Source organism: Tasmannia lanceolata, unplaced genomic scaffold (assembly GCF_043159265.1).
Source record: "Tasmannia lanceolata isolate RefF3 unplaced genomic scaffold, GAP_Taslan_0.1 ptg000025l, whole genome shotgun sequence".
Lineage (NCBI taxonomy): Eukaryota > Viridiplantae > Streptophyta > Magnoliopsida > Canellales > Winteraceae > Tasmannia > Tasmannia lanceolata.
The window spans coordinates 2,217,339-2,228,299 of NW_027518702.1; the positions used below are offsets into that span (position 1 = coordinate 2,217,339).

The window sequence follows — 10,961 nt, forward strand, 5'->3', positions numbered from 1 at the left end:
AGGAAAGAGCGAGAGAGAAGAGGGGTTTTTGGCTTTTCAGAACTCCTATAAACTGGACCTTTGATCCTTCTTCATGTCGATTTGAAGCCGTTGATTTTAGATCTCTGACCTCCTAAAAAACGAATCGGCAGCCGGATTTCTCTGATCGAGCTTCGAGTCATTTTTTTTCCAGATCTCAGCCTCAGAGTGAGTTTAATTTCATCAATTTTCTCCAATTTAATGAAGAGATGTGACACAAACTAAATCTCATGAATCATTTGCTTTTCTTTTCTACCTGTATTTCTACTTCAAATTGCTTTTGAATTTGATTTCTTGAAGTGGATTCTGTAGATTTTATAGATCATCATATTAATTTCTCCCTCGCTCCCTCTCTCTCTCTTCCATTTTCTCTAACCAAAGACCCTTCCCCCATTTCATGTTTTTTTTATTTATGTTTTTTGGGGAAAACCCTATTTCGGGTTTCATTTTCCCTCCATTCCTCTCTCTCTCTCTCTCTCTCTCTCTCTCTCTCTCTCTCACATTGTTGGGTTTTTATTTCTCATGGCCTTGATTTTTTTTTTTTGTACAGATTTATAGATTTTAGGAATTTTTTTGGGGGGTTTCTGTTTTGCAGATTGGTTTTAGAAAGAGGGGTATCTGTTACTACCCGGGTTGGCCTTTGTACATGAAATCATCAATGGGCAAAAGTTCTGGGTCCAGTACATCGAGAATGTTATTAGAGAAAGCCGAATAAACCCATCTGTATAAGCTTAGATCTCCAACGAAAAAATTGTCTGTTGGGCTTTTCCCGGTGAAAAGCTCCAACAGCATGACCCCATAACTGTAAACATCTCCTCTCGTTGACGGTTTCCCTCCCATCCCATATTCTGTTTGGAACTCCAAAGGTTAGAAACAGAGAGCAAGTCAATTTACAAATAAGGTTAGAAAAGTTGAATATTGTGTGCTGTAGGTGTGTGTGTGGCATCATAGAAACTTTTTTGCACGCCATTTTCCAGCATTCCATCCCTTTTCCATATAAGTTTTTTTTTTTCAATTAGGCTATGTTTGGCTGCCATGAATTTTTTTTTTATATAAAATATGAGTCTGTCAGGTGCTGGGAAAGGCAAGGAGGGTGAGAGAGGGAAAGGACTGAGACAGCATGGGTGTGGAGACTGGAGAGGGTGAAAAGTGGCCAAAAAAACTGGGAAAAGTAAAACTCAATTCGAAATTTGAGTTTCCTTTGTCCATATTTTTCAGCCACTTGAGAGTGTTAGATACTTAGATTAGTATTTTTGACTCTGTTGAGTAGTTTTTCTTTGTTACAAATTTTGATCCATTTAGCTTTGTTAGGGTTTAAACTTAAAGATTAGGGTTTAAACTTAAAGAATAGGGTTTGTGATTTTGTCCTTTGCAACATTAATTTTAGATAACTTTATTTTCTTAGAATTCTTATATTTTGTGAAAGGGCATAATTAATTAGGGTATTTTCTTCTGAAACCACATTGCATATTTTCTTGAGGCATTTAGATATTCTTGTTGGCAGCTTGTCTGAGTTCAAATCATATTCTTACATGCTACTTTGATGCATCTCTCAAGATTTATTACTATTAGAATTTGAGTTCAATTCATATTCATATTATTGTCTGAGTTCAATTCATTTTATTGATGCAGCTTGTCTTAGAATTTCTTGTCACACCATCTAGGCATCTAACCATCCATATTCCATATCTTGTTTATCTTGTTAGATGTCGAGCACGGGAGACACCAACATTCCTAATGATGATCCTGTTAGAGGTTTAAGTCCTATTGAGGAAGGCACGTCTCAAAGTAAAGCAAAGGTATACCAAACTAAGAAAAGGTCTTTTACATCTGGAGTGTGGGAGCATTTTGCTAGACTTAAAAATCCGAAAGGGGGAAAACTTGAAAAGCCAACATGCAATTATTGCCAAAATTCTTATACTTATAGCAGTTCTTATGATACTAGTACGTTATGGAAGCATATTAAAAATTGCACTAAGTATCCCAATTTTCAAGACACGAGGCAAACACTCATTTCTTCATATCAATCATTGTCACAAGAAGCGAATAGTAGTCTTGTGGCATGGAAATTTGACCAAGAGCTGTGTATGGAAGCGCTTAATAGGATGATTATCATCGATGAATTGCCTTTCAAGTTTGTAGAACGAGAGGGTTTTCGACATTTTTGTAGTGTCATGCAACCTAGATTTAAGTTGATTGTGCGGCTTACAGTGGCTAGGGATTGTTTGGCAATGTATGCAATTGAGAAAAAAAAATTAAAGGATTTGTTGCATAAAACAGACCAAAGAATTTCCCTAACAACAGATGCATGGACATCTTTACAAAACCTTTCTTATATGTGCCTTACAGCTCACTTTATTGATCATGATTGGAAATTACATAAAAGAATAATAAACTTTTGTGTGATTTCTAGTCATAAGGGTGAGGCAATTGGACAAGCCGTCGAGTCATGCATGATAGAATGGGGTATAGAAAAGGTGTGCACAATTACAGTAGATAATGCAAGTTCAAACGATACTGTTGTTGGATACTTGAAGAAAAAAAATTCTAATAGGAACGGTTTCATTTTAGATGGGGAGTTTTTTCATATGAGGTATTGTGCGCATATATTAAATTTGATTGTCAAAGACGGGATAAGTGAAGTCATCGATTCGATTTCTCGAATTCGTGGGGTTGTGAGGTACATTAGGAGTTCTCCATCAAGAGCACAAAGATTTAAGTTTTGTGTGGAGAAAGAGAGAATTACATGTAAGAGTTTACTTTGCCTAGATGTTCCAACTAGATGGAACTCTACTTATCTTATGTTGGAAATTGCATTCAAATTTCGAAAAGCTTTTGAACAGTTTGGAGAGGAAGATGTACTTTTTATGGCAGAGTTGAAAGATGGGTGCCCTAATGATGATGATTGGGATAATGCTCGAGTATTGACTCAATTTTTAAAATCTTTCTATGAGGCTACTCTACGGTTATCCAGATCTTTATATGTTACCTCTAACTCGTATTTTCATGAAGTTTTCAAGATTGAACGTCTTTTGGATGAGTCGTCAAAAAGTGAAGATGTTTATTTGAGCATTATGGCGTTGAAAATGAAGGAAAATTTTGACAAGTATTGGGGGAACATTGATAAAATTAATATGATGTTATTACTTGCCGTCTTTCCCCGCTGATTCTGCCAAGCCCGTTCCCTTGGATGTGGTTTCGCTGGATAGTAGACAGGGACAGTGGGAATCTCGTTAATCCATTCATGCGCGTCACTAATTAGATGACGAGGCATTTGGCTACCTTAAGAGAGTCATAGTTACTCCTGCCGTTTACCCGCGCTTGGTTGAATTTCTTCACTTTGACATTCAGAGCACTGGGCAGAAATCACATTGCGTGAGCATCCGTAGGGACCATCGCAATGCTTTGTTTTAATTAAACAGTCGGATTCTCCTTGTCCGTACCAGTTCTGAGTTGACTGTTCAATGCCCGAAGAAGGCCTTAGAAAGAGCCGTTCCCAATCTATCCCCCGGCCGACACGCGACGACCCGCTCTCGCCGCGGGTGCAGCTCGAGCAGTCCATCGACAGCCAACAGGTTCGGGACTGGGACCCCCGTGCCCAGCCCTCAGAGCCAATCCTTTGTCCTCCCTTTAAGTTGAAGTATATTAAATTTTGTTACTCTAAACTCTGTGCTTTGGAAAAGGTTAGTGCACTCACTAATAGAGTATATGGAGTATTTCATCGTCTTTTTGTGCATTACCAATCTCTTTCCACATCGCCTCCCAATAAAGTTCAAAACTTAGATGAGATGGAGGTTGACAAGCAAAACCTAGACACTTGTAAGCAAACTATAGATCTTGTTGATTCGGACTTTGTTGCATTTTTAGAAGAAGAGGAGAGCGTGGATACTAAGTCTGAGGTGGATAAGTACTTAGAAGAAGGATGTGAAAAGCAAGACCCAAAATTTGAAATATTGGGTTGGTGGAAAGTGAATAGTTCTAGATACAAAATTCTTTCCAAAATAGCAAGAGATGTTCTAGCTATTCCCGTCTCTACTGTTGCCTCAGAGTCCGCTTTTAGCACCGGGGGTCGTATTCTTGATCAGTTTCGTAGTTCTCTAACCCCTAAATTAGTAGAGTGCTTGATTTGTGGACAAGATTGGTTACGGGCTTCGCCACTCCCTATTGAAGTAGAAGAAAAGCTAGATGAACTTGAAGAATTTGAATCAGGTAACATTTTATTTGTTTTTTTATTGTTGTCTTAATTCTTTTGTTATAATTAATTATTGTAACTTGTATGCCCACATTAATTGTTGTATACTTTTGCAGTTGTTACTTCTCTTGATTGACCTTGAAAGTCCAACTGTCACTTCACTCATGTTGAAGAGGATGATGCAAAGAAACGTGAACTTGGACATTGGAATGGAGGATTTGAATCATTTGATGGTATTCCTTTTTATTTACTTTTCCTTTCTATTTGGATGTTTTATGGGTTGGGATGCTTGGATGTTATGTTATGTTACATCCTTTTGTGGTTTGAACTATTATTTGAAGTTTTGAACTCTATAGCTTGGGACTAACCCAAGGGCCAAAGGCTATGCTTTTGCTATAAGTTAACTCTATCCCAAATATGTGCCTGATTATTTCCCTTAAAGATAGGTTCTTGTGGAACTTGACTTTTATATGCAAGTTGAGGAATTGGTTTAATGTGATTTTTGCTTTGGATATTTCATAGTGAACTCTCCCTCTCTCTCTCTCTCTCTCTCTCTCTCTCTCTCTCTCTGCAACAAAGAAGATCAAATGAAAGCTGTCCCCACATTTTTTTTATCACTTTCTGTGTTTTATTACAAACACAAACACACCCTCTCTTCCCCACTGTCCTTATTACCTTGAGTAGCTTTTGTTGGTAATGAGAGTGGTCGGTTTTGTGTAGAAGAGTATAGAGATATACATAGAGAGAGAGAGAGAGAGAGAGAGAGAGAGAGAGAGAGAGAGGGAGAAAAGGGGAGAGAAATGGTGGGCTCTGGAGCATTGGATAAGAACAAAGAAGCTGTTGGGATGATAGCCCTTCATGAGGCCTTAAGGAATGTATGTCTCAATTCAGACTGGACTTACTCTGTCTTCTGGACTATTAGACCTCGCCCGTAATTCCCTTCCAATCTCTTTTTATTTTCTTTTTTGGTGTAGATAAGGGTAAATATGCACTAATTTGTCTAACTTTCTGCTCATGTTTTTTATTTTTTAGGAGGTCTAGAGGTGGAAATGGCTGCAAGGTTGGTGATGACAATGGAAGCTTGTGAGTATGATCTTATCTTGAAAAATTGAAGTTTCAAGTAAAGAAAAGGGTTGTTGGAATTAAACAAAGATATGGGATTTTAATGAGGTTTTGTTTTTGTTTTTTTGGGTTTGGGGTTTTGGGTTTTGTAGGATGTTGATGTGGGAAGATGGGTTTTGCTGTCCAAGGGTAGCAGAGTGCCTGGAAGAGATTGATGGTGAGGATCCAGTCAGAAAGGCCTTCAGAAAGGCCTTCAGCAAAATGTCCATTCAGCTATATAATTACGGAGAAGGGTGCGTAGGTGTTTTCTTTTCTAATCTTTTTTTTCCCAAGTTCCATTTTAGAAGCACTTTTTTGTTGTTTTTTTAAATGAGAATGATAAATAAAAAAGAGATTTTATATGATGGTTTTGTATTTCTTACCATTGTTTGATTGAACAGGTTGATGGGGAGGGTTGCTTCTGATAAGTGTCACAAATGGGTTTTCAAGGAACCTTCTGAATGTGAACCCAACATCTCTAATTACTGGCAGAGCTCTTTTGATGCTGTATGTAGAATAACCAACTTATGGATTTGCTTTTAGAAAAATCAAAAGGAGTTTGTAGCACTCTGTCTCTAAGAAACCATGGATGGAAAAGGAAAAAGTTTTGATACTTAGTCTATATCATCTTTTCATTGATAAGATAATGATAGTCCTTTTTTCTCCCTGTCATTGCAGCTCCTCCCTGAATGGATTGATCAGTTTGCCTCTGGTATTCAGGTCAAGAGGACCTCAAGTCCTCCCACCCTCCTAACCCATCTCTCTCCACATTATAAACTAATATTTTATGGATAAAAATAAATTATGATTTCCAAACATGGCCTTATTCTATATCACCACAAGGTATAGAGTAAGTGAGATCAAGACCGTTGATCTTCTATATCACCACGAGGGAGCCCACATTGTCTTTGTCCCATGTTGAACAGAATAACCAAGTGTAATTCATTATTCATATATAAACACTAAACAGGGCCATTGGTGAAGGTTGGGTAAACCCAGAACCGAACCGATTATATATGGTTCTGGTTCGGTTCGGTTCCATACATATATGGTTCGGTTCTGGGTTTAGCCCAAAACCGAACCGAACCGAACCATGTCCACCCCTAGTTGCTACTAATTGAGTAGCTTAAAATCAACCTTTCAAGCTACTGTTTTTTGTTAGGTGATTTCGCCGAAAGCCATTTTCGCAAAATTCAATGAATAAGACAAAACCTTCCAAAAAGTCAACCTGTGTGGCTGCTCTCACTTGCAAAAGCCAGTCACAAAAAGTTGTCCATAACATTAAGTCCCCACTAAAAAGCATGTTCATTTTTTTGGAGCACTGCTAGGAAACTGGGATCCGTTTTGGAAAAAACAAGGGCATCAGTCATTGGGGCCACGTCTACTAAAGTACAAAAGAAGGGAGCTCAAATTCCCATGAGGGCAATAAAATCTTGGAAAGGTCAAATCAACGGTCACATTCGGTCACATTCATCCGATTTTTATTTTCAACACCGAATCCTGTTTTCGAAGTGTTTTCCCTCTTTTTGGGCAGTGATAAATTCACCACCTTCTATTTCAATCAAGGTTTTAAATTTCGGTTTCAAAGGTAATTTCGAGGGTAACCCCAAAATTTTAGCCGAAATCCCGAAATTTTGGCTGAAATTCCGTAAAGGTGCATAAAATATCATTTTTAAGCCCGAAATTTCAGTAATTTCAGCTGAAATTCGGTAAAGGAATAAAAAATTTCAGTTTCAGAAAGTTTCGATTTCGGTCCTCACTAAATTCCAAAATTTCGAATTTCAACCTTGATTACAATATTCACCTCATATTTTTCAAAATGGACTGTACAGCCCACACCATAAGATGATCCAAACCGTCCACTTGAAATTGTGGCCCATCAAATTGACGGTTTGGATCATCCTATGGTGTGGGCTGTACAATCCATTTTGAAAAATAGGGTGTGAATTAATAGAAGAGGGTTAATTTATTACCACCTTTTATTTTTGGGAAAAATACAGATACCTTCTCAACTTTCTAACATTTTCAACTATACTCCTGACTTTTAAAAGTCACCAACTACACCGCCTGAGCTTTCAATTTGTATAACGTAGACCCCCTCAGTTGACCGTCCACCAACAGATTGAAGGGTTAGGATTATCCTATGGAGCTGGATTTTTAGGCACACCCTATCTATGCCAGGGTCTATCAAATGAACGCTTTGGATCATCCAAACAATGTGGGTCCACTGTGCTTTTGGGCACACACCCCCACCCCACACCCGCTCTCCGTTTTTTTATCTCAGCCCTTCACAAAAATCACCCCCCTCCCACGCACCACAACTCTCCCCTCCCCCTCAGCCCTTCACAAAAATTGAAAGGCTGATTTTTGGAAGACACATTTAATTGCCGAATCAATCTCAATTATTGGACTCGGACTCCTCCTTTACATTTAACTCCAATAATCAATTTTAGACTCAAAATCAAGTCTCAAACCAAAAAACAAACAAGGCCAAAGCTACTGAAATTGGCAGTACGATGTCTTGATAATTGCAATAACTCATCTTGTCTTTTATTACTGAAATTGGCAGTACGATGTCTTGATAATTGCAATAACTCATCTTGTCTTTTATTATTTATACAGCTGTGTGGCGTTATTACGCAAAGCGATAAAAGGCAAGCAAACAAAATGCTCTAAGAGGCCAAGTAAAAATAAATAAAAATAAAAAGACAAACAGAGTTTGTGTACTTAATAAAACATGGTAGTGCCAATATCAGTATCCGTGACAAGTTAAAATATAAAAAGACAAACTGATTTTGTGCAATTATTAAAACAAGCTAATGCCAATATCAGTATCCAGGTCAAATGACTAAAATCCATTGCTTCAAATTTACCAAAATATCCTTCGATGCTTCCCACGCACTGGACAAGAATAATGAGCCCCCCATGCTAAAAAGTAAAAACCACCAAAACCGGCCTTCACGCTCCATATCTCCATTTCCCCTTTTACCGTCACTTTTGTCCCATCTAGCCCCTTCAAATCCCCTTTAAATCCCCTTTTCTCAACCCAATTCCCCATTTTCCGATCCTTAACATGGATAATTGCAGCTTCATATCTTGTGAGAAGATCGATCGAATGGCGAATTGGGTCGGATCGAGCGTTGCCTCAGCGTTCTTTGCTTCATTGGAGCGTTGTTCTTGCATTAATCTGAGCACCACAGATCTTGAAGATGAGGAAGAGGCGAAAGATCGACCGTTGATGCTCACGAAGGCGACCGTTCATGACGCACCGGAGGGGAATGATCTTGATAAGGTCTCACCCGTCTGATCTCTCTCAGTCATTGGTATTTCCCCAAATTCTGATATTGGGTTCTGATTTCTGAAGAGAAAAACAATATCCTGAAATGGGTTTGTGGTATTATGTAGAAATTCGTGTTTTTTTTTAATGTTATAAGGTCTTGAATCATGTCGCATATATTCGTTTGATTTTTAAAACAAAGAAAAAACCCAGTTCAAAAAACAAAACAAAAATCGTTCTAGAAATGTTGACTAGCTCTTGTATTAGAAACATTGGTTATTGTTGTTGTTCATGGTTCTTGTTATGTATTAGCAGAAAAGGATTGTTGTAATTTATAATTACGTATTCTCTTTCTTGTTTGGTCATTCATTTGGTGAATATACTTTTCTGTGATTATGGATTTTATTCAATTTTTTTCCTTTTCTTTGTGCAACCAAATTCTTGTTGTTCTTCTTGGATGATGAATATACTCTGTGTGTTTCGGTCTTGAGTGGGGGCCTGCCTAGGTATGCTACTGCATGGGACCAAGCCTGGCGTGGGACAGTCTAAAAGGGCCTAGTTAAACACGTTCCATCAACTGCATCTATTGGCATGTTGGTTAGGTACTTAACATTTGGTATCAAAACAGCCACCACGTCACATGTTCAAGTCACGTAGGGGTGACCTATGGAAAGGGCGGGTAGATACTTAACATTTGGTATCAGAACGGCCACCGCGTCACATGTTCAAGTCACACAGGGGGCGACATATGGAAAGGGCTACTCAGAAAAAAGAAAAAGAAAAAAAAGGTTAGTGTGAGGAAAGCAGATGCGGAAGCGTGGTGGAATGTTACGGTCTTGAGTGGGCGCCTGCCTAGGCAGGGGACTAAGGTGGGACCAAGTGACGTAGGACGGGAACAACTTCTATGATTCAACCATGAAAATATGATTAAACGATTGAGATTTTAAGATTATCCATGAGTAAATTTTACTATGTAATCAATCTACAACACATGCATGCAAATAGCAAGAATTCCAAGAACTCACTATTCTCACAAACATGAAATTTCAATAACCCCACGAAATTCATTCCAATCCCACCTACGAAATCTCACAAGGTCTCACAATAGGAATATGCCTATGCCGAAAGTTTTGGACTTCAAAAGGGGCTTTTGGGTAGGTTTCGAGTTGAACAAACACAAGACGGGTAGTTGTCGAAGGATACCGGGATGGTGTAGACTATGGGGTTAGGAAATATGGGTGAATGGGATGAGTAAAAATTAAGGGCTTGGATCCTAAAATATGTGATCAGGTTAGGGAAAAAATTCCTACTAGGTTTATGATAGGTTTGGATGGGTGCAGACATATGCCGGGAGGTTGTCAAGGGTGCCAGGACGAGGTAAAATTAGTTTTGGACAAAGAGAATGGGGCACAAAGCATGAATGGGGATTGGGATGGTATTTTTAGGGTTGGAGAATTTTTTTTTATGGGAATTCTAGGGATTTTGGGTAGAAGGTAGGTGGAAAAAAAGAAGAAAATAGCAAAATAGGTTTAGGGTTTTGGCAAGATGGGTTATGAGAGAAAAACTAAAAGTAATATATGAAAGAGATAGATAGAAAGGTTGGAATCTCACCAACTAAAAGCTCAAGGCGTCGCACCATAGGGAAGATCAAGGCATCGTACTTTTGCCAGATTAAGGCATCGCACCATCTCCTGAATTGATTAGATGGTCTTTGGACATTATCAATTTGTACCGTAATGCCAATGAGGAAATGCATTAGCTATTGGGTATTTTGTGTTTGACTTGGTTTACTAAGAAATATAGTGGTTCTGGCACATGGGTTCCTTCTTCTTGATCATGTTTATATCCATCTTCTGGAAAGAAAAATAGATACAATCAAACTGTGCCCCTTGACGCAAGTGGCGATATGCATTAGTTTCCTTCCCTTCCCTTCCCTTGATTGGATTTTGATTTTATTTAAATGAGTATTAGAGAGAATCACAGGAAAATTAATTGGATTTTTGTAGCAATTGCAAATTTATTGGCTCTCTTATTCCTCTTGGACATGGCTTGATTCAATGATTGTATCTGTTGCCAGTTTTAGGAAAGCCAGATCCATTTTAATGACTTATTGCAGCTATAGTCAGGACATTTGAAACTCTATTTGATGGTTGAAAGTTTATTTTCATCTGGCTTGGCTTCTGTTTTTTTTTTTTTGGGGGGGGGGGGGGGGGGGGAATAATAGATAGGTTGGCATTTTCAGGGAATAAGCAGTTAGGTGAAGGTAGATAGGTTGGCATTTTCAGGGAATAAGCAGTTAGGTGAGTAGGTCCACACTTTTGGAGGTTGGGAAACTTTTTTCAAAGTCTTCATAGAGCCAGAATGTCACCTCTT

At 38.4% G+C, this 10,961-nt stretch overlaps 1 protein-coding gene across 1 annotated transcript; it reads left to right on the forward strand.

Moving 5' to 3' along the window:
• The first annotated feature begins 4,821 nt into the window (after positions 1–4,821).
• LOC143858282 (protein RICE SALT SENSITIVE 3-like) lies at positions 4,822–8,378 on the forward strand. The gene is made up of 5 exons (XM_077368930.1): positions 4,822–5,141; positions 5,243–5,293; positions 5,425–5,565; positions 5,713–5,818; positions 5,990–8,378. Exons 1-5 carry the CDS (start codon positions 5,011–5,013, stop codon positions 6,104–6,106), a joined length of 546 nt encoding a protein of 181 aa, XP_077225045.1. The 5' UTR covers positions 4,822–5,010; the 3' UTR covers positions 6,107–8,378.
• Positions 8,379–10,961: the final 2,583 nt, after the last annotated feature.

Excerpts from the sequence above, each read along its gene's own strand:
- LOC143858282 (XM_077368930.1), top strand. The coding sequence starts at position 5,011 with ATGGTGGGCTCTGGAGCATTGGATAAGAACAAAGAAGCTGTTGGGATG. Across the intron at positions 5,294-5,424 it reads GGTGATGACAATGGAAGCTT|GATGTTGATGTGGGAAGATG; the intron begins GTGAGTATGATC and ends TGGGTTTTGTAG. Across the intron at positions 5,819-5,989 it reads GGCAGAGCTCTTTTGATGCT|CTCCTCCCTGAATGGATTGA; the intron begins GTATGTAGAATA and ends CTGTCATTGCAG.